The sequence below is a fragment of the Colletes gigas genome, unplaced genomic scaffold (genome assembly GCF_013123115.1).
Source record: "Colletes gigas isolate AHSC1104 unplaced genomic scaffold, ASM1312311v1 Colletes_gigas_Sc00009, whole genome shotgun sequence".
NCBI lineage: Eukaryota > Metazoa > Arthropoda > Insecta > Hymenoptera > Colletidae > Colletes > Colletes gigas.
This window is the reverse complement of record NW_025106638.1, coordinates 9570251-9594019: the sequence shown is the minus strand read 5'-3', so window position 1 is coordinate 9594019 and position 23769 is coordinate 9570251. Positions and strand designations below refer to the sequence as shown.

The window sequence follows — 23769 nt, the reverse complement described above, 5'->3', positions numbered from 1 at the left end:
TTTCCCGATACCCTAATTTATACTAAATGGATACTGCAGTAAATCGTGATCTTTTTCTAACCCAGACCAAACCCAGACCTAATCCAGACCTAACCCAGACTTAATTCAGACTTATTTCAGACCTAACCCAGACCTAACCCAGACCTAACCCAGACCTAACTCAGATCTAATCCAGACCTAACCCAGACCTAACTCAAATCTAATCGAGACCTAACCCAGACCTAACTCAGATCTAATCCAGACCTAACCCAGACCTAACCGAAATCTAATCCAGACCTAACCCAGACCTAATCCAGACCTAACCCAGACTTAATTCAGACTTATTTCAGACCTAACCCAGACCTAACCCAGACCTAACCCAGACCTAACCCAGACCTAACCCAGACCTAACCCAGACCTAACCCAGACCTAACCCAGACCTAACCCAGACCTAACTCAGATCTAATCGAGACCTAACCCAGACCTAACCCAGACCTAACTCAGATCTAATCCAGACCTAACCCAGACCTAACCGAAATCTAATCCAGACCTAACCCAGACCTAACCCAAATCTAGGGTCTGGGTCAGGTCTGGGTTAGGTCTGGATTAGATTTCGGTTAGGTCTGGGTTAGGTCTGGATTAGATTTCGGTTAGGTCTGGGTTAGATCTGGATTAGATTTCGGTTAGGTCTGGGTTAGGTCTGGATTAGATTTCGGTTAGGTCTGGGTTAGATCTGGATTAGATTTCGGTTAGGTCTGGGTTAGGTCTCGGTTAGTTCTGGGTTAGGTCTGGGTTAGATCTGGATTAGATCTCGGTTAGGTCTGGGTTAGGTCTGGGTTAGGTCTGGGTTAGATCTGGGTTAGGTCTGGGTTAGGTCTGGGTTAGGTCTGGGTTAGGTCTGGGTTAGGTCTGGGTTAGATCCTTTCAGAAAGAGAGGCGAAAAAGTTACGTCACCCTTGTGACGTTTTATAGCGACTGAATTACGGAGAAGAAAATATAAATCTCCAACATGTTCAACACTCACCATTAGTGCATGGTGAATGTCAACATTTACCGGTGTAAGTCAGAAATGAGGGTGTTTAGCAAATATTTCGGTCATACACTAAGCGACTATGTGAATGTTGACATTCACCGGTGAAAGTCGACATTCTCCAGATTTCGGTGTTTCACTGTAACATATACATATGTATTCTCCGTTCATTCTTCTTGCCAATTCACGCAACAAAATTTCGATAAATAATATAGTTTCCGTGGAACATATTTTCTTTACTGAATTTCGATAGAACATTTTGATGCAACGCCCGAAGTCACTGAACCTATCTTACCATTTTCGTGTTAGCGACAAACGCTATCTTCTCAAAATTAAATAAAATTGCAGCACTTTTACCAATACGAATTAAAACTAAGTACGTGAAGAATTACTTCCTCGAAAACCATTGAAATCTGGATAGATTTAAATCTGACTTACGCACGGAAACGTAATCAATAAATTCTATTGAAACCTGTTACCGATGCACTGACTAAGTTGCCTCGTCGCGACTCTTTGCTTTTCCATCTGTCGAAGAAAATAAAATTCAACGGGGGTCGTAAAACGCGTATTTGAAATATGCAGACGGTCGAATGCAAGAATGATGACAATATCTCGTAAGTTTCAGGTATCGATTCCCCCGTTTTCATTAAAAATTTCTATTTTTGCATTTTATATACATCGCGGAATTTATCGTTCAATTTTTTCTATATATTTTTCACACTAAGTGCAACCGTGCATAATGTTTCGATGGAAAACATCGTACGATATGCAAAGTAGCAATACGAATGGTAAGAGCCACATAGTTGCTCTTATAAAATATAAATAAGTCGCGTCGTCGCGTTCTCTGTTATCATGGTAATAATATAGCGCGTAACAGGAAGCAATTCGAAGAAATTCATTTCTTGGAGGGTAAACAAGAGATACCTGTCGACATTCCACAGTCTTCAGTGAACCCTAAACCTTCGACCAACAAACAAGCAGAATAGCATCCCTAGAGTAAGCTTGTCAAGATCTATGTCGAATTTCGTGTTAAAGTAATAAAATTTCAATTTAAACTAAACTAAACGCAATTTCTGTGCAACTCTCTGTTGGGTAGTATGTAAAAAACAAGATAAATTATCTGCAGTAAATAATGCATTTATTACGGTGGATATTTAAGGTGAACACCTTTGCCGGCTGCTCGCAAACATCTTCGTGGACGTCTCCGATTAAAAAGTTTCTCTACACTGTTTATACGTTCGTTCTGTTCGTCCTGTTACACAGCTTCTGTTTAACTCAAATTTTGGACATAGTATATAACGTCAATAGTCAGGACGAGTTCAGCGAGAATATTTATTGGACAGTGGGGGTCGCTCTTACTTGTTTCAAAATGTGGAGCCTGTTACATAATCGTGACAATTATGCAATTTTGATCGACGAACTGGAAAGGAAGCCTTTGTTGCCAGCGAACACCGAAGAAATCGAAATTCGAACGAAATTCGACAAGGTGGCGGAGTGAGTCTATATCTATGTTATCGCTAGTTATAGTAATAGTAACAATCGCTTTAGATCCTGATAGGATCTTGAAGTTTTGCCAGGATTGCAGTAAACCTTCACACGTTGATAATTTCCAACCGATAATTACGAATGCCATGCTGCAATACTGACGAAACTACGAAATGCTGTTTCACAAAAATTTCAGATCGTACAGTAATACAGTAATATCGTTACAGACGGAACGCAATTGCTTACATGACGGTAGTTGCATTAAGTATAGGATGGATGATTTTATCGTCGTTCTTAAAGAAATTCCGAAATCGAAAATTAACGTACCGCGCCTGGTTACCGTACAACTATTCTTCTTCCTCTATTTTTCTTATCACCTATGCTTATCAGACTGCGGGAATCACACTCGCCATGCTTTTGAACATTGGTTGCGACACTCTACTCGGCGGCCTGTTAATTCACACGTACGGCCAATTCGAAATACTACGGCATCGTTTGAATCATATTGCAAAGAATGAGAAAGATTCGGCGAAACAATGTGCTCATCTTCATAACGATATATACAAGTTGGTCATCCATTTTTTCTACAAGCTTACTTCATTTAATAATTACACAGAAACAAAACCTTCTTTTTTTTATCAAAAATAAAATATCGGTAGATAAAACAAAAGTAATTGTAAGAATTTTTAAATTTGTTTTCACACGAAGAATTAATTAACCCGGAAAAATCTTCCACATTTTAATAGATACCCAATGTACGCATGAGAAATTGCTATAAAAATTAGAAAATATTTCATTCAAATAGAATATAATTGGTAATAACGAAAAAATGTGAGCTGATTTAAAAGATAAATTAAAAAGAAGCTTAATTATTTTAAACCTAACACTTATCACGATCGTAGAAATTTTATGTTATGGTTGCGCTTATAAAAAATTTTGGAAACCAATTTCGATATTATTACAGATTCGCCGTGATGGTGAACGAGAAATTTAAGACAATGGTATTTATTCAGTTTGCGGTGAGCATATCATTATGTGGTTTAAGCCTTTACCGATTGAAGCAATCAGAAATAAATTCAAAAATGATCGAAATAATACTCCCTACATGCAGCATACTTATGCAGATATTGTACTACTGTTGGTATGGGAACGAAGTCAAAGTGAAAGTACATACGTTCTTACAGCAAAGAAATCAATTTACAATTAAATCGCTGAAATTTTATACCACACTTTTCTCGCTAGAGTCTCGAAGTTTTCGATATGGTAATCGAAAGTAATTGGATGTCTTTGGACAACGACGCTAAGAAGATTCTTATAATGATTATGAGACGCGCAACAGTGCCCATCGAATTTAACACCATGCATCTTGTGTCCATAAATCTTGAATGTTTCAAGACAGTCAGTACAAAATATATATTTTCTTACGCTACTGCTATCAACAGTTGTCTAAAAGACTGTCGTAACAGTTCGGTTCATTCTGTGACATTAACAGCCGTTTCAAATGATTAACGTTTCATTATTATTTGTCGATTAATTTTGTCTCCTTGTTAAAAAATGACAGCGTTATCCATTTGTGTAATGCATTCGAATTTTAGTTTTCTAACGTAGGCTAAGCCCTTTGAATCGTACAGCTTGATTACCATTAGTATTCAAAGAAAACGATGGTTCAAGCTGCACAGAAAATGTTATAATTAAACATTTCAAATATACGCTTTTTGCAGATAATAAAAACTTCTTACTCGGCGGTCAACATGCTCCAGCAAGCTTATTAACACTAGAAGGTATGCGCATTATTTGTAATAAAGATTTACCACCCCTTCTGAATGAACATATTAAACACAAATCTAACCTAAACGTACCACAAACATTAGACACGCGATATAGTAGCGAATAGTCAAATTTAGTAAAGTAAACAGGACTCTAAGCCTCATACGAAAACAATTTATTCTATATTTTCGATTAACTTTTACAAAGGAAATTACCCCTATTCATAATAGTATAATATAATGATTTCGAAATCACTGTGTCCAATTATAAAAGAAATGGCAACTTCAAAAATGTCCTTTGATAAAGTACAAATAGACTGACAAGAGGAGAGCCGGGACTGATCCGTCTACATTTTAATACAGTGTTACAGAATCAAACTGCTGGCTTACAGTTATGGGGTGCCCGCATAGTCAGTAATAGTAGGGAACAAAATTAAAGGAATCCTCTTGTTCTTTAAACGAATGAAACCTGTACGATCCAGAGTTGGGCATTACTCGATTAAATTTATTGAAGTAATCGATTGACTAGTAGATGTGATTGAAAATTTAATTATGAGAAGTAAGTCGCAATTAATAATCAGGAACAGCCGGTTGGGAAGAACAAAAGATTCAAAAACTCACCGATAGGTATGGTATATACCTTTGTCCCACGGCACTCGTTAAAATCTGCGTCGGACAGTCCCGACTTTTCCTCTTTGATCTGTATTTTATTCGTGTCGCTTACTCTGACTTGGTTTTCAGCAAAACGCGTCGCAAAAGCACTTCCAACCACGCCTTCAGTTTGGAGCCGTCTCCTTCCTGAAATTTATTTATTCTGTGGTCACCACTCCACGTAATTACAGTACCTGCGAGAAAAATAATAGTATACTGATTGTTCATGTATGATGTGTAGTATTATATAACAAAGTACGCTAATAGGAAACATGTAATAAAATCGGCTTATTCAGTGATTTGTCTGAACTTACTCGTGTTTGCCCGCATAACAGTACCACTGTTAGGAGAGGCAAAGCTTCCTCTTTGAAATCATTTTTGTTTAACGTCGATCCGACTTTCCGTTTCAGAGATATCGTTATTTAAAGAAAGGCGTCATTTTTCTAATTTCACTATCACTCGCGCGTCGTGTTGACCTAACCTAATCACGTCACCTGGAGAGTAGCCAACGAATAGCTAACAAAGAAGCCATTGAATATAACAACTATTATAATTTATAGACTTTTATGTTTATTTCTAAATCTACTTTGACAAACTCCTTTTCCACGTTTATTAGAGTATCCGTTGGAATATTTTCACACACAGTTTGAAGTCTGTTTTGTAAATCTGCAGTGCTTCGTAGCGATATTTTATAAATCTGTTGTTTGATGTAACCCCCACAAAAAAAAAATGGCGTCATTCTATCGATAACACTGTTCAACACGAATTTTGTTTTTCCGTACCCACTAGGTGATTCTTGTAGAGCTCTGTTTCCTAAACACGAATGTGAAAATGGAATTGCTGTATCACCCTCAGTTTTCGAAAAACACGAGTTTTTGCGAAAACGTCCAATTTTTGGCAAAAACGAGGTATTACGCGAAAATTAAAAACATCAGACAGTTCCGCTTAATCTTAAAAGATAGAGGAGAGATTCCTGAATATGCTAACATCGATAGTTATAATATTTTGTGCTTTTGAACGGTTGTAAATGATCGCCAAAGTTTGAAAAAGTGTCGAAGTACGTACTTTATACACAATACTTTTGCATATTTACGAAGTTCTTTACCTGACACGAATTTTATACACAGGATCCGATTCTGCAGACATTTCTGAAGAAGCAACTGTCCAACAGAAGTGTAAAAGCCGTTCTCAATTGTCACAGGTCGAAAAAATGTGTTGGGAACGCGTGCAGGACGTTTTACCGCCACGCGGCCATCGCTTGCCTACCTCGGCGCGGCAGTGCCGTAGCTACCTACAAGCGAAACTGGTATAATGGTGCAATAGGGTATGCACTCTGTATACAGGATGCTCGGCCACCCTTGGGAAAAATTTTAGTGGAGGATTCTAGAGGCCAAAATAAGACGAAAATTAAGAATATTAATTTGTTGATGGAGGCTTCGTTAAAAAGTTATTAACAATTAAATTCAAAAATTTCAAATCGTTCTGGAAAAATTATTTTAGGTTGCAGGGTCAATTATAATCAGTTTCGGTGAATAGACATACCCCCGAATTCCTAACCATTTACGAAACAAAAATTCGAGAAGGTGTGAAATTTTTTGACTTAATTAAAAAATTTCAAATCGTCGTGGAAAAATTATTTTTAGTTGCAGGAGTCAATTACTATCATTTTTTATCATTAGACATACCCTCAAAATCCTATCCACTTTCGAGAAAAAAATTTGAGAATGTGTGAAATGTTTCGACGGGGAAAAAAAATTTCGAATCGTTCTGAAAAAATTATTTTCAGTTCGAATAGCTAACAAAGAAGCCATTGAATATAACAACTATTATAATTTATAGACTTTTATGTTTATTTTTAAATCTACTTTGACAAACTCCTTTTCCACGTTTATTAGAGTATCAGTTGGAATATTATCACACACAGTTTGAATTCTGTTTTGTAAATCTCAAGTTCTTTACCTGACACGAAATTTATACACAGGATCCGATTCTGCAGACATTTCTGAAGAAGCAACTGTCCAAGAAAAGTGTAGAAACCGTTCTCAATTGTCACAGGTTGAGAAAATGTTGTTCGGCAACGCGTGCACGGCGTTTTACCGCCACGCGGCCATCGCTAGGCTACCTCGGCTCGGCAGTGCCGTAGCTACGCATAATGGATGCAACACCGATAATATCTTAGGCTCCCAATTCCTGTATATGTTTATCATTTTTGATTCTTTAATCTGTTTGTGGATTTGTAAAAAACATTTCTCGATCATTTCCATTTCTAAACAATTTCGATGCTCATTGTATGTATATGAATGGTTTATTAAATATAAAGCCGTAAAAAAATAAACAACATTTTATTGTTGGGTTGGAAGAATAGGAATAGGAATAATATTCCCAAGAGCGAAGTGTGAATAGCAAGGATTTACTCGAGATCTTTCTAAGAAAAGCGTACACGATCGAGTGATTCCATTGATTAGTTTACATGGATTTTGAGAATATAATTCAGTGATTGGTACCATAGAGTATACAAATATATTAAGCAATAAAAGTTACAAAAAAAATCAAACATACTATACAGGGTGCTCGGCCACCTATGGGAAAAATTTTAATGGGAGATTCTAGAGGCGAAAATAAAACGAAAATCAAGAATACCAATTTGTTGATTGAGGCTTAGTTAAAAAGTTATTAACGTATAAAGTTTCGCCTGTACTGAATTTTTTTCTCAAAAATGCACAGGATTTCGGGGGTATGTCTATTCACCAAAAATGATTGTAATTGACCCCCGCAATCGAAAATCATTTTTCCAGAACGATTAGAAACCTTTCATTTTCCCTGAAAAATTAAGGCACCTTATTGATTTTTCTTAAAAATTCGTTTTTCATTTTTAGTAATTTTGTTTGACGCCCTACAGAAATGTTGTCTAATACTTTTTTGTAGGTGCCCATGAGCTCTACTTTAGAAAAAAGTTTCATCGAAATATATTCACTATTGTAGGAGTTACGGCTGTTTGAAAATTCGACCATTTTTATGCGGTTTTTCTCATTTTGCGGAGTCAAGAAATAACTTTTCGAATATTTTTGGAATTGCCACGTATTCCTTAGCAAAATACGCGTAGTTTGCTTTTTTAAATATTAAAATCGTCCAATCCGTTCAGGAGTTATGACATTTTAAACATTTTTCGGGGTAGCATTTCTGGCCAGAAACTATATTTTCGGTAATGAATTTTTTTCTCGAAAGTGCGTAGGATTTCGGGGGTATCTCTATTCACCATAAATGACTGTAATTGACCCCTGCAACCGAAAATAATTTTTTTAGAACGATTTGAAATTTTTTAATTTTCTCGAAAAATTTCAGCATCTTCTCGAATTTTTTTCTAGAAAATGCGCAGAATTTCGAGGGTATGTCTATTCACCAAAAATTATTGTAATCGACCCTCGGAACTGAAAATAATATTTTCAGAACGATTCGAAATTTTTTTCTCCCGTCGAAACATTTCACACATTCTCAAATTTTTTTCGCGAAAGTGGATAGGATTTTGAGGGTATGTCTAATGAAAAAAATGATAGTAATTGACTCCTGCAACTAAAAATAATTTTTCCACGACGATTTGAAATTTTTTAATTATCGCGAAAAATTTCAGCATCTTCTCGAATTTTTTTCTAGAAAATGCGCAGGATTCGAGGGTATGTCTATTCACCGAAACTGATTATAATTGACCCTGCAACCTAAAATAATTTTTCCAGAACGATTTGAAATTTTTGAATTTAATTGTTAATAACTTTTTAACGAAGCCTCCATCAACAAATTAATATTCTTAATTTTCGTCTTATTTTGGCCTCTAGAATCCCCCACTAAAATTTTTCCCAAGGGTGGCCGAGCACCCTGTATACAGAGTGCATACCCTATTGCACCATTATACCAGTTTCGCTTGTAGGTAGCTACGGCACTGCCGCGCCGAGATAGGCAAGCGATGGCCGCGTGGCGGTAAAACGTCCTGCACGCGTTCCCAACACACATTTCTTCGACCTGTGACAATTGAGAACGGCTTCTACACTTGTATTGTACAGTTTCTTCTTCAGAAATGTCTGCAGAATCGGATCCTGTGTATAAAATTCGTGTCAGGTAAAGAACTTTTCGTAAATATGCAATAGTATTGTGTATAAAGTACGTACTTCGACACTTTTTCAAACTTTGGCGATCATTTACAACCGTTCAAAAGCACAAAATATTATAACTATCGATGTTAGCATATTCAGGAATCTCTCCTCTATCTTTTAAGATTAAGTGGAGCTGTCTGATGTTTTTAATTTTCGCGTAATACCTCGTTTTTGCCCAAAATTGAACGTTTTCGCAAAAACTCGTGTTTTTCGAAAACTGAGGGTGATACAGCAATTCCATTTTCACATTCGTGTTTAGGAAACAGAGCTCTACAAGAATCACCTAGTGGGTACGGAAAAACAAAATTCGTGTTGAACAGTGTTATGGAACAACTTTTCGTATAATATACGTATACTATACGTCACTGAGTAGAGTTTCTCATGCCGAGTGAGATCCACTACCGCGCGCACGCAGCTCCGCGCAGGTTGCCTATTTACAGACGCAACTGTAAACGTTAATAACTTCATAACGAAGTCTCAATCAACAAATTGGTATTCTTGATTTTCGTCTTATTTTTGCTTCTAGAATCTCCCATTAAAATATTTCCCAATGGTGGCCCCTTAAGAAAAAACATTGTCTTTTATATTAATTTTGACACCTTAACATTGATTTTTTCCGCATTCGGCTAATTCAACTGGCTTGAATGCTTTGTATATATTTTGATACTGTTTTACTTTCACATTTTTCATCTTCAAACATTTTAAAAAAATGTATGCATTCAAATCGGAAATTTAATGGTAAAAATGTACTTTTGAATTTTTCGTATTTGTCCTCTATTAAGCTAAAATCCTAGAATTTTTTTATTCAATAGAAAATTAAGATCCCCTTAATTTTTGTAATAAAATTGTATTTTCTTTTTTTTTTTCATAAATCGATGCATCGTTGTATCCTCTTGAAAAAAGTATTGGAGGCTTTAGGTCGAAAATTGAATAGTTTAGGAGTTATTAGTTTAGTCCTGAACTCTCATATACAGAGTGTTCGGCCACACCGGATGAAATTTTAATGGGAGACTCTAGAGGCCAAACTAAGACGAAAATCAAGAATACCAATTTGTTGTCTGATGCTTCGTTAAAAAGTTATTAACGTTTTGAGTTCCGCCTGTAAAACGGTCTATGAACAGCTGCGCATGCGCGATAGTGATTCTCACTCAGAAGACTGTAAGTCTGTCGATACGTCACTGAGTAGAGTTTCTCATGCTGAGTGAGATCCGCTATCGCGCGCACGCTGCTCTGCGCAGGTTGCCTATTTACAGGCGCAACTGTAAACGTTAATAACTATTTAACGAAGCCTCGATCAACAAATTGGTATTCTTCATATTCGTCTTATTTTGGCATCTAGAATCTGTCATTAAATTTTTTGTTCCACTTATAACACTTATCTTTGTCTCTTATTTATGACAGTAGAAGACTGTTCCAAATATGGTTTATATACGCCATTTATACTCGATAACAGCTATATATCGTATCGACACGATTGAAAATGAAGGTTTAGAGTGAATGGAGCGTTTCAAAGGAAACTACATGTGTTTAAATTAATTTAACACAATTTCTCTCTCATTAGGTACCAGGTGGCGAAAATATCGCGTTCACGTTCCTATCAAACGGACAAAATTATTCGTCGAAATGGAAAAATTTCAAATAATTCTGAAAAAATTATTTTTAGTTGCAGGAGTCAATTACAATCATTTTCGGTGAATAGACATATCCCAAAAATCCTACTCAGTTTCAAGAAAAAAATTCAGGAATGTGGACAAATTTTTCGTCGAAATGGAAAAATTTCAAATAATTCCGAAGAAATTAGTTTCAGTAAAACGGTAATCTATGAACAGCTGCGCACGCGCGATAGTGATCCTCACTCGGAAGACTGTAAGTCTGTCGATACGTCACTGAAGTAGAGTTTCTCATGCTGAGTGAGATCCGCTACCGCGCGCACGCAGCTCCGCGCAGGTTGCCTATTTACAGGCGCAACTGTAAACGTTAATAACTATTTAACGAAGCCTCGGTCAAGAAATTGATGTTCTTGATTTTCGTCTTATTTTTACCTCTGGAATCACCCATTGAAATTTTTCCCAGGACGAACACCCTTTATATTCATTGTACATATAATAAACGTCTAAGGCCCGTTTAAAAATAAATAATGATAATAATCAATGTACCGCTAGAATAATTGGCAGAAATGAAATGGTAAAGAGAAGAAAATTAATTTATTAAAGTTATAATCTTGTGGTTTGTACATTACGACGACTCCGCTTAAAATTAATTATAAAAAAAAGAGAGTGATGATTTTGACGTACATCCAGTCTTAAAGAGGTAACTACACTTTCCGTTCGTGTGATTACAATGATTCGATTAAAATAATTACAACCTGAAAGCAAACAACTGCTCTATAACTGCGATCGCTCTGTAACGAGTACATTCAACATAGTTACGTTTACAACACGTTCGATTTGTGCGATATGGGCGTGGTTCGTTTATCGTGGTTGCATGCAGTTTCAAACTCTCCCCGATAACACATAACGTGACATAATGAGTGTCTCTAAAGTGTAATGAATATACGATACAACTGGACAAGTCGATAGTATTATATAAATGGCTTCGTTGATGGCGAAGATTATGCGAATATAAATAAGAAATAAATACGATTATTGAGGGATGAGTCATGGGTAACGCTTCTGTACAGCGTGATATGGAAAAGCCTCATGTAAAAAACTAAGTTCTACGCGACTTTGGAAGATATATCTCGTTTTGATGGCACTTCCGCTATATTCGTACGACGTGTACGACGTCTCAACGATTAGTACGATGCTAAAACTAGTTCCGATTCGGAAGCAGTCCGGTTTAATAATTAATTCTACGTCGTTAGATAAATAAAAAGTTTGCTTTCAGTAAATATAGATCAAAATATTTCTATGTCCATTTGATAGTCGATTATTACATTCTTATTACACCGAATATGGACGTAGACTATGCGCTTCGCGCGCACACTGGCAAGAAGGAATGTCGACGGGAAGTTACGATAAAATGGTAACCCCGGCATTTATTAAATATATCGTTAATATCTTTGGCAGTGATCCCAGTCGATCGTTAGACGCGATTTTTCTCAGGATCGATATGATTTCACTGGTTTGTTCATTTCGTATGGCGATAACGTCTAAAAGTGTCGTAAAAGCGATCTCGAACAGCTAAACGTTCGGCATCTGTAGAAGTGTCGATAAAAGACATCGGCCAAGCTCTTCGGCTGTGCGCTCGAATAACGTTTATATGTATAACGTGTGCCTAACAGTTACTTCCCCTAATGAAAACTTACGCGACGCTCCGGTACATTCGATCATACGAATTATCACAATGCCCGATAACGAATCGAATGTTCTCCCGTTCGAGACGCTCTATTGCACCCTGTGGACATTCTTCACATTTCGCGAGCACCACTTCGCGCCTGTGTCTGCCGTGTGTTCACGGAATCAGTGAACATTGGCGATCTCTTGAAGCATCCCGAGAATATGATCAAGCTCTTGCCGGAAGTAGCATAACTGTCGATTTTTACCCTTCTCGTTTTTACAGTCTTTACACTGCGTTCGATTTCGAAGCAAATCGCGCACCAAGGACTGCAGTGTCATTTCCCGGCTTTCGTGTCGTTGCTGAAGAAGCGTGATCTTGTCCTGCAGTAACTGTAATTGTTCCGTGCTCTAAAACGAAGATGGAGAAATTGTTAGAAATCGAAGAATCAAATCAAAATTTCAATTACAATTGAAAAGTCAAATATCAACTGAATACACTGATACAAATAGCAATTGGTGAACTGAGAGCCACCTCTGGGAAAGATTATAATGGGAGATTCTAGAGGCCAAAATAAGACGAAAATCAAGTATACCAATTCGTTGATTGATGCTTTGTTTTAAAGTTATTAACGTTTAAAGTTCCGCTTGTAGAACGGTGATTTGTGGAAAGCTGCGTGTGTGCGATAGTGGAACTTTAACACTAGATTGCCCAAGGAAGTCATTTTGACTGCTTTATAATTTCAATTAGAAAAACAATTATGTATATAATGACACAATTTCTTAGAATTTTGTGACTTTTTGTACAACATATAAATGCGTTTATTAATAATTGTAGTTACCTTTCCCCTCCTTCATTTCCGGTATATATATATGTTATACCTATATTGCCCAAAAAAGCAGTCATTTTGACTGCTTGGGAAATTTTAAATAATCAAATGACTCTTATTATTGAATTGAGTAAATTTCTTATATGACCAGATCGACTCTCTATTGAAATAACAGTTTTCATTTTTTTTCGATTACCAACACATGATAACATACAAGAACATGATAAATTGTCGATTTGGGCTTACCTAACCCAGACCTAACCCAGATCTAATCCAGACCTAACCGAGACATAACCTAGACCTAACCCAGACCTAACCCAGACTTAATTCAGACTTATTCCAGACCTAACCCAGACCTAACCCAGACCTAACCCAGACCTAACTCAGACTTAATTCAGACCTAATCCAGACCTAACCCAGACTTAATTCAGACTTATTCCAGACCTAACCCAGACCTAACCCAGACCTAACTCAGATCTAACTCAGATCTAATCCAGAACTAACCCAGACCTAACCCAGATCTAGGGTCTGGGTTAGGTCTGGGTTAGGTCTGGGTTATGTCTGGGTTAGGTCTGGGTTAGGTCTGGGTTAGGTCTGGATTAGATCTGAGTTAGCTCTGGGTTAGGTCTGGGTTAGGTCTGGATTAGATCTGAGTTAGGTCTGGGTTAGGTATGGATTAGATCTGAGTTAGCTCTGGGTTAGGTCTGGATTAGATCTGAATTAGATCTGGGTTAGGTCTGGTTTAGGTCTGGGTTAGGTCTGGGTTAGGTCTGGGTTAGGTCTGGATTAGATCTGAATTAGATCTGGGTTAGGTCTGGTTTAGGTCTGGGTTAGGTCTGGGTTAGGTCTGGATTAGATCTGAGATAGGTCTGGGTTAGGTCTGGATTAGATCTGAATTAGATCTGGGTTAGGTCTGGTTTAGGTCTGGGTTAGGTCTGGGTTAGGTCTGGGTTAGGTCTGGATTAGATCTGAATTAGATCTGGGTTAGGTCTGGTTTAGGTCTGGGTTAGGTCTGGGTTAGGTCTGGATTAGATCTGAGATAGGTCTGGGTTAGGTCTGGATTAGATCTGAGTTAGCTCTGGGTTAGGTCTGGATTAGATCTGAATTAGATCTGGGTTAGGTCTGGATTAGTTAATAATCCAAATTATCTTAACCCTTTGCACTCCTATGTCGAGTGTGATTCGACATCAATTTTGATCTCAGGAGCACCTTCGTCAAGTCTCACTCGACATTCTTTCAAGTCCAAACCAAACAGATATCATACACTTGGGAATTACAAAATACAACAACAGTGTAAATGAGACCTAACCCAGACCTAACCCAGATCTAATCCAGACCTAACCCAGATCTAATCCAGATCTAATCCAGACCTAACCCAGATCTAATCCAGACCTAACCCAGACCTAACTCAGATCTAATCCAGACCTAACCCAGACCTAACTCAGACCTAACCCAGACCTAACCCAGACCTAACTCAGATCTAATCCAGACCTAACCCAGACCTAACCCAGATCTAATCCAGATCTAATCCAGACCTAACCCAGATCTAATCCAGACCTAACCCAGACCTAACTCAGATCTAATCCAGACCTAACCCAGACCTAACTCAGATCTAATCCAGACCTAACCCAGACCTAACCCAGACCTAACTCAGATCTAATCCAGACCTAACCCAGACCTAACTCAGATCTAATCCAGACCTAACCCAGACCTAACCCAGACCTAACCGAGATCTAATCCAGATCTAATCCAGACCTAACCCAGATCTAATCCAGACCTAACCCAGACCAAACTCAGATCTAATCCAGACCTAACCCAGACCTAATCCAGACCTAACCCAGACCTAACCCAGACCTAACCCAGATCTAATCCAGACCTAACCCAGATCTAATCCAGATCTAATCCAGACCTAACCCAGATCTAATCCAGATCTAACCCAGACCTAACCGAGACCTAACTCAGATCTAATCCAGACCTAACCCAGATCTAACCCAGACCTATTGATAAATTACAGTTTCTCAATAAGCTAAAGTAGTACTTGTTATTCGAATCTTTATGCAGTGATACTTGTTCTAACAAGTTGTTTATTTTATTTCTGCGCCCTCAATTCATAATATTATACCATAATATTAAAAATTAATTTTAAACAAATTTCTTTACACATTAATTATTCTTTCACGATGCAGTCATTTTGACTGTTTTTGGGCAATATAGTTATATACTAAGTTTCAGTCTTTCTAGTGTTAAACGTTAATAACTTTTTAACGAAGCCTCAATCAGCAAATTGATATTCTTAATTTTCGTCTTATTTTCACCTCTAGAATCTCCCATTAAAATTAAAACTTTGTTCGCCAAATAAAATAAAATAAAAAAAAAAAGACACAAAATCTATGCAAAAGATATATGTCAAGCAGGTCATGAGGGCAAAATTCAATGATAAAGGCTGTTTTACAATCTCAAAATGATCGTAACTTCAAAAATTCAAACGTTATTTTGTAAATAAAAGTAGTAAATGATACATTGATACAGTAGTAAGTGATTTGTATCGTGCAAAAGAAAGCTTTATCAGAAATATTAATTAAGTATATTAGTGAAACTTGAAACGTTAATAACTTTTCAACGAAGCCTCCATCAGCAAATTGATATTCTTATAAGTTACAAAAGTTATTTAAAAAAGGCACTATTAGAAGAGAGGCTGAAAATTACTCTTGAAACTACGAAGATACAAGTCGAATCAATAAATAAAAGTAGTAAATGATACATTGATGCAGTAGTAAGTGATTTGTATCGTGCAAGAAAAAGCTTTATCAGAAATATTAATTAACAATCATACAAAACGATATATGAAAATGATAGATAATGATCTACATATTTGAGAAAATATGCTCGTAATTATATGTACTATAATTTATTTATCGAACAAAAAGTGATCTATTGAACGCAGAAGTAATTGTTATATTTCGTTCTGTTCGTCTTTAGATGATAATTCTTCAATAAAATAGTCATTATGAAAATTCTAGGGCAAATATATTAATAATCTCTGCTTGTATTCATCCGGATCTTATCAAATAAAAGAAGTTATAATATATTATGCGGACCATTTCAAAAACCATAGCATTTTTAAACTTCAAATAGGAACGCCTTCTATGTTCGTTAAGTCCCAAGTTCATAAAAGTCATATCGATTTGAATCCCAATAATAGTATTCTATTTAAAACGTAAAGGTATTCAGACCACGTCAACTGTTTAAAATATTTTGTTCGCATATTAATCGACAGAAATAATAGTGGACTCTTTTTTATCAATTGTTGGACATACTTGCGACTGCAAAATTGACCAACGTGTTGTAGATTGTTGTTCACATGTTGTAACAATATCGTGGTTCTTCGAGTTTGTTCGACACCAAATTTCCATACGTTCAATGATTACTTTAGTGAGGAATTATCATCTGAAGGAGAACAGAACGAAATGTAACAATTATTTCTTCGAGTTTGACGCATTGCTTTTTGTTTCGCAAGTTATAGTATAATTGCACATGCAATCCACAGAATGTATGCACCGTTATCTTCTATTTCATTTCATTGCTCTCTATGATTATTAATAAGTACTTCTGGCAATGTTTTTTACATACAATACCGATATCAATTTTTATCTACTAAATATCATCGAACTATTGTATTTCATACGTTTATTTCCAATTTAAGTTATCGTTCCAATTCAATGATCTATAATTCTTTTTTCGCTTTCCACTTTATTCATTATTTTGCAATTTATTCCACTTTCCACTTCATTCATTATTTATATTTCCCGTAAATAATTGTGCTTTCATAATTTCTTTGAATCTCTAAAATAATTATTAAAATTTTAGATGCCGAAACCCAAACCTGCCAAAAATTTGATCATTTAAAAAAAAAGCCTTTTCATTATTTATGATTGCAAATTGGGGGTTATTTTGTCCATATTTACCTCTTTTAACAGAAATCGTTTCATTGATAATTTATTCGATGTTCTTAATAATATAATTGTTTTTTTTTTTTTATGTAAGGTTTTACGTCACATCACATCGTGGTCATTAGTGTTACTGTGTTGGTCTTAGATTTTGAAGAGGTTGGTTTCGTTGAGAAATTCGTTTCTTACGTGTTCTTAACACTTTACCGACCGATAGCCTATTAATCGACTGTTTTACCGGCCAACGCTTACCGACCGATAGCCTATTAATCAACTGTTTTATCGGTCGGTAAAGTGTTAAATAAATGTTATTTTTCTATTTTTTCCATTGATTATAATTCCTTTCTAGTCCCTTTCACGTGGTATCATTAACATTTAGAAATCATTAGTTACAACTACGAAACTCTTGAAAATTATAGTGGTGCTATAGTTATGCACCATTGCAATATTTCATTTATCATTATACTTCATGTTAACACATTACCGACCGATAGCCTATTAATCGACTTCTTTACCGACCAACACTTACCGACCGATAGCGTATTAACCAACTTCTTTACCGACCAACGCTTACCGACCGATAGCCGATTAATCAACCGCTACCGGTCGGTAAAGTGTTAAGTATTGGCTCAGAGTACTTTCTACTTCATTAATATGCAGCATCTGATGAAACATGATCCTGACCTTTTATGTAACACTATTTGACACGATTTGCCAATAGATCTTCTTTTTAAATTGAGAACCGCTTTATAAAATACACAAATTTGTACAAACTTGCAAATATTTTAATAAGCAAAGCTTTATGGATAAATTTAACACCGAAAAATAAAAAAAAGTTCATACAAAGGTATGATTTACTTTGCTTATGTTCCTGAATTATAGTCAATTTTATGTTCTAATGATTAAGTTTAGGAACGTCATTTAATATTTCATGTATGATCTTGCTAACAAGTAGAAATGCTACCTCGTAGTGTTCAACGAGAATTGACAATTTCTTTCCTTCGGAAGGACGCAGTTTAGTTATGTAACTGAATAATTCTCTAATGACCAATTTGTTGACAAATTGATACGTCATGCAGGACCTTATTGCTTCATCTACTTAACCTCTAGATTTGGACATTGAAACACTTTGTTAACGTAATCAACATGTTAATTAAAATAATTTTTGGAATTGTCGACTTTATCTTAACACATTACCGACCGATAGCCTATTAATCGACTTCTTTACCGGCCAACGCTTACCGACCGATAGCGTATTAATCAACTGTTTTACCGACCAACGCTTACCGACCGATAGCCGATTAATCAACCGCTACCGGTCGGTAAGGTGTTAAATAAATGTTATTTTTCTATTTTTTCCATTGATTATAATTCTTTTCTAGTCCCTTTCGCGTGGTATCATTAACATTTAGAAATCATTAGTTACAACTACAAAACTCTTGAAAATTATAGCTAATTTTAATTTTGTAAATCCTCGTTTTACGTTAGTTAAAAAAAGGAAGCTTTAGCATACGATAATTGTTTATATTATGTTTTAAACGTATCTTTCGTGTATAAGACGTTCGCTGCGTACAAAATAATCCGCACAGAAAGCGCATGTTTCGTGCAAATACTATTAAAAGATTGCACACACTACATCTAACGATTTTGTCTTAACTATGCAATTGTTAATTGCAATTTCAATTGGCAATTGATCAATTATACCTGCTGCAAGCAATTAACCTTCAATTTAATTACATTTTATCCAGCAACGAGTCAAGACGACACTACAAAGCATGCATTCTTCTGTACATACCGGAGTCGACAGGTATTTGATTTTCTCATTCAACGTTTTCACTTTGTTTTCCAAATGTTCACGTTCCACCTTCAGAACGACCACTTGCTCCTTGTAATCCCTTAACTTCTCAATTTGCTGTTTCAAGTGCGATATTACAGCCACCTGAGTGTTTATCTGGCCCTGTCGACACAAAAGTAACAACCTATGTGATTGTACATCTAGAAACAGACGTACTACGTGCAAGCATTTAGTAACAAAGGAATCGAATACGCAAATGAAAGATAACAGTCAATACTGCACGTAATACTACGAACCTGCAACTTTACCACTTTAGAGTCTCCGAGTTTAACACTGTACTCCTTCAGCAAGCTGGCCATCTCGCGTTCGTGTTCCTCTTGCAAGAGATTCAAATCGTGCAGCCTTTTATTCTTCAACGCCATGAAGTCCTTGTTCATCTTGTTCAATTCTTCCTTCAAAATATCATTCTCATCGGTTAATCTCTTCACAAGATTATTGTCCCCATTTTCTGTATACTGTAAAGGGTCGTACAGCTTTTGCACAGAGGCAGACAGTCGCTGTGTGTTCGTATCAGACATGTGACCGTTCTGGTAAAAGTTTGAATTCTGATCGTTCCCTTCCGTAGATCTCAAGCTCAGCAGCTTGGAATCGGAGGACACCATACCTCGATTCTTCTCAAAATCTATCGTCTTGATAGACCTTCTGTCGTTCAACAGTTTCTCCCTCTCCTTCTGTAATCTTTTATTCGTTTTCTGCAATTCCTGAAACTCTTTGGTAATCTTTAACACAGTTTTATCCTTGTTCGTCAATTCCAATTTCAATCCTCTTATCGTGGCCAAAAGATGAGCGTCTTCCTTGGAACTCTGAGTCTTTGCGCCAACTTTAATCAGCGGTTTTTCTTTCTCGAATGATCCAGCTCTTTCTTCCTTCCTAACAGTCTCTACGCTCTTGTTCTCCACAGGTTTCGACAATGTTTGAGTGAACATATCGTTGCACACTTTGCGATCCTTTATATTCACTTCCAACAGTTTCTCCTCCAGCTCCATTATCTGAGTAATGTATTTCTCCTTCATATCAGCAAACTTTTTCTGGAATTCCTCTAACTTCGTCTGCGCTAAATCATCCTTCGCCTTAATTTCATTCTCTAGACTTGCGATTCGCTCCTCCAACAACCTGAGCTTCTCTGCGCCAATTTTGTCTTGCTCAGAATTCGCAGTCAATATAAGAGCAGACACAGAGTCGGGATTCTTTCTTTTGAGTATCCTTTCCATTTCGCGCACTTGTCTGTTCAAATCAGTGATTTTCTTGCTGCCTAAAATCACTTGGTCTTTAAGCTTCTGCGTCAACTGTTTCTCACGTTCTACGTGGCTTTTAGCTACCCGTAGCTTATCATAGAGTGCGCCTTCTTTGACTCGAAGCTCCAGCAATTCCTTCTCCAACGGAAGCACATTTTGCTGAAGTTTGTCGAACTCCAGTTTCACTATTCGCAGCTGCTCGGTCTTAGAACTCAATTTCACGGTCAGATCCTCCACTTGTTTCTTCAATTCCAATTCCGCTGAAGTCATGGCTTGCAATCGATTAGTGATGAAGTCATTCTTCGTTCTCAGTTGATCCTTGAACATATTTAATTCATCGTTCAACAAACCATTCTGCTGATACAAGTCTTCGTTCTTCAGCGCACAATCAGCATTCTTCTCTCTGAGCTGGGAAACTTCTAACTTAAGTTTCAGAGCTTCTTCTTCGAGATCCTTGACTTTATCCGCAAGCTCTTGCATTTTATTCGATTCCAACGCAGTACTCTTTTGCTTCTGCAGCTTCTTCATTTCCTCTTGCATACGTTTCGCATCTTGCAGCAACTTTTTGTTCTCCGTCTCGTAAGCACAAATCAAGTTCTCTTGTTTCTCCAGCTCCTTCTCCAAAAGCAGAAGCTTCGTGTCCTTTTTAGGTTGGGACTCTGGACGTTTCTCATTCAACGAATACTCGTCTACCTTCGCCTTCAAAATTATGTTCTGCTTCTTCAGTGCGAACAATTCTTCCTCAAAAGATATCCGCATGTTATCTACTTGGTTTTTATACATTTTTATCTCAGATTCTAACCGCTGTTTCAAAAGAGTATTTTCATGTCTTTGTTGACGACATAATATTTCCCAATTTTGCTTCGTTAGATTCTGTTTGTTATCGCCACCAGCCATCATGGATTTTACATGGCTGTCCGGTGACTTCACTCTGTACCCTTTGTACGTGGAAGACAAAGTAGGGGTAGAACCAGTCTTAATATCCTTTTTTGGCTTCGGAGATGATCTGGTCGTAGGAGAGATTTTTGTAATCGGTTTGATCGTAGGCTGCAACTTTGGCTTTAATATCGTTGATCTTTTTCCAGTATCTGAAGCTTTAGATGCCCTTACGTTTTCTACGGAAGTTCTAAAATGTGGCTTGCAAATCTGATCGTAACTTTTAGACTTGGAAAACTTCGTTTCTTTCTTCTGTTGTTTAGCACCCGAAGTGCTAGCTGCGTAGTTGTATTTTCGTTCTAAATTGCTACGTTGAGTATTTGCATTGATGCTACTTTTAATCTCGGAACTGGATGTTGCTTTACGTATGTTCGTTTTGACATTTTCTGAAGCTTCTTTGATTTGTTGCGTTGCATTCTCTATTGTCCTCTCAGCCAATAATTTCGGGATTGCGTCTGCAAATAATTCTAATCTTGGCGTTAGACCAACTGTGTACAGCTCTTCCTTGGTATTAACTAATTTCCTACCATCCTTCGATACGTTTACTTGTTTCAGAGATAACTGCTCTTTCAATTCATTTTTATCGCTACTACTAACATTCTGAGATTGTTTAAGATTTTCTTCGACCATTCTAGAATCTGTTTGCGGTAGTTCTTTCTCTAATATATCGGAAATTTCTTTCTCAGGAAATTCGGGGCTCATATCGTTCGCGGATTCTCCTTCAACGATAGATGCTCTTTCGTTCATTGATTTGGAAAAAAACGCGTTTCCAGAATTGAACTCATTTGAGTCCTGTTCTATTTTATCAGTCTGACCTTGCAAAAGTTTTAAAAAATGGGAAAAATCCTCTTGTCCGAAGCTTGAGCTACCTGATATCCCACCGTCAGTTCGTTCTTTGGATCTGTTTAATAAATCTTCGAAAAAATCCTTATCTACGTCGATTATCTCCTTCTGCAGATTCTCCTTGTCCGATTCTATCTTTTTAGTACTCTTCAACTCTTCGGATTTGGAATGTCTGTCGATTGGATCGTCCAAATCAGAACTGCTCGATACCTCCACTTTCTGTTCTTCGAACTTTCTTCGTTGAAGCTCCAATGTTTTCGGTGCTTTCAAGCTATTTACGTTTTCATATATAACCTCAAATCCGGGACTGTTGTTCCGTTTCTTTTCATTCTTTGGGCTCTTTTTGATCTTCTCCGTTTCCTTGTGCACTTCCTCTTCTATCAATTGAAAGATATCCGCTTCTAATTGCCTAACTCTGTCGAGATTTTCTACGTCGTCTGGAATATTCTCAGGTACTAAAGTGTCAGATTTTGATCCGCTCTTGGACAAACTACTGCTATTCTTTCTAACAAGTTTCTCCGCTTCCTCCAACAGCTCTTCCACCGATTTCTCTTCTTCCGTTGGATTTTTAGTCGAGTTCCTAGATTTTGTACGATCCGGAGCTGAACTTGGACTGAGAGCACCAGCGATCTTGCTCATTTCTTCTAAGATACTTCCTATGTCGTCGTCAGTCGCATCTAAGCGTATAAATAAAGTTCTCAACCTGTTCGTACTTGACAAAATTGAATACAGAAATACTTACTTTCAAAATCAGAGGGATATTTATCGAATGCTGCGGAAGCCAAAATGTCGCACAAGGTGTCGTCTTTGTCTTTGATTTCGATTTCATTTTTATGCATGGCCTGCGTAAAGTAAAGAACACATATTTATTCAAATTCGCGTAATTCCTATCTGCGACAGAAATATAATTACTTTGCACATTTTCTCCTTTTCAAGAAATTCTTTCATCGAAGAACTAACGTCCGGTGACGGAGACGGAGATTGTTTCATCTTCCCTTCCATCGGAACGTTGGATATTTCGAGCCTGGTTTCTGGCTTCTTTAGCCACCATTTATCCTTTTTAGTTCTCCCATTTGGCTCGATTTCTTTGTCCACTTTGGGTTTCTCTTTTATTCTAACTGAATTCTCACCTATGCTGAGACTTATAGAAGAGCTGAAGGTATCATCTTCGGTTGATATTAGCTGTATATAAATGAAACATGTATGAAACCGGACTTCTTAGGGAGAAATAAAACTTGTGAATGTCTTTTTACACTTCGGTTAAAAAAAATTCTATGTACAAACTTGAATTTAATTGAAAATAATCGACGATATGCGAGAGTGTGTAATGCACTTTATAAAAACGTACAGGTTAATGTAACTCACATTTTCGGAGCGAGGAGACTTTTTTGAGTTCGAAGACATTCGGATTTCTTATTGACAATACTTTTGTGCAATTAAATCAGATTGATCGATCATTTTTTCAGAGTCGTTTTGACACCTGCCGTACTTTTTGTTTGTTTGTTAGATTTAATTCGCTCGATGGTCGCTTTGCAGCGACACTAGCGACCTCACCTATCCCAGTAACGTACAATGATTTCTGGAACCCTCGTACAAAAATTTATAAATCGCAAACATGACAACTGGCAAGAATAAACGGAAAAATATTTCTCACTTCTGCAATCACGATGTATTAACTAACTTATCGATATAGGGATATTAATATTTTGTTAAGATTGCAACTTTTTATTCGCGAAGAACATTTTTCATTTGAAAATAATAAACGCAGGGATAACGGATACACTTAGTACGC

The 23769-nt window shown here is 36.8% G+C and overlaps 2 protein-coding genes and 1 long non-coding RNA gene across 3 annotated transcripts; 1 reads left to right on the top strand and 2 right to left on the bottom strand.

Moving 5' to 3' along the window:
- Positions 1–1058: 1058 nt before the first annotated feature.
- Positions 1059–3393, top strand: LOC122397464 (odorant receptor Or1-like). The gene is made up of 2 exons (XM_043396615.1): positions 1059–2503; positions 2722–3393. Exons 1-2 carry the CDS (start codon positions 2142–2144, stop codon positions 3140–3142), a joined length of 783 nt encoding a protein of 260 aa, XP_043252550.1. The 5' UTR covers positions 1059–2141; the 3' UTR covers positions 3143–3393.
- Positions 3394–4021: 628 nt separating this feature from the next.
- On the bottom strand, positions 4022–5926 carry LOC122397158. The gene is made up of 3 exons (XR_006259084.1): positions 5226–5926; positions 4882–5105; positions 4022–4165 (listed from the first exon to the last, which is right to left on the bottom strand). It is a non-coding gene; the product is annotated as an uncharacterized LOC122397158 (long non-coding RNA).
- Positions 5927–11291: 5365 nt separating this feature from the next.
- On the bottom strand, positions 11292–23479 carry LOC122397184 (centrosomal protein of 162 kDa). Its single transcript, XM_043396158.1, has 6 exons — positions 23343–23479; positions 22890–23159; positions 22720–22819; positions 19200–22654; positions 18904–19065; positions 11292–12742 (listed from the first exon to the last, which is right to left on the bottom strand). Exons 1-6 carry the CDS (start codon positions 23379–23381, stop codon positions 12518–12520), a joined length of 4251 nt encoding a protein of 1416 aa, XP_043252093.1. The 5' UTR covers positions 23382–23479; the 3' UTR covers positions 11292–12517.
- Positions 23480–23769: the final 290 nt, after the last annotated feature.

Excerpts from the sequence above, each read along its gene's own strand:
- LOC122397184 (XM_043396158.1), bottom strand. The coding sequence starts at position 23,381 with ATGTCTTCGAACTCAAAAAAGTCTCCTCGCTCCGAAAAT. Across the intron at positions 23,160-23,342 it reads AGTCTCCTCGCTCCGAAAAT|CTAATATCAACCGAAGATGA; the intron begins GTGAGTTACATT and ends ATTTATATACAG. Across the intron at positions 22,655-22,719 it reads ATATCCCTCTGATTTTGAAA|ATGCGACTGACGACGACATA; the intron begins GTAAGTATTTCT and ends TTATACGCTTAG.
- LOC122397464 (XM_043396615.1), top strand. The coding sequence starts at position 2,142 with ATGCATTTATTACGGTGGATATTTAAGGTGAACACCTTTGCCGGCTGC. Across the intron at positions 2,504-2,721 it reads AAATTCGACAAGGTGGCGGA|ACGGAACGCAATTGCTTACA; the intron begins GTGAGTCTATAT and ends ATATCGTTACAG.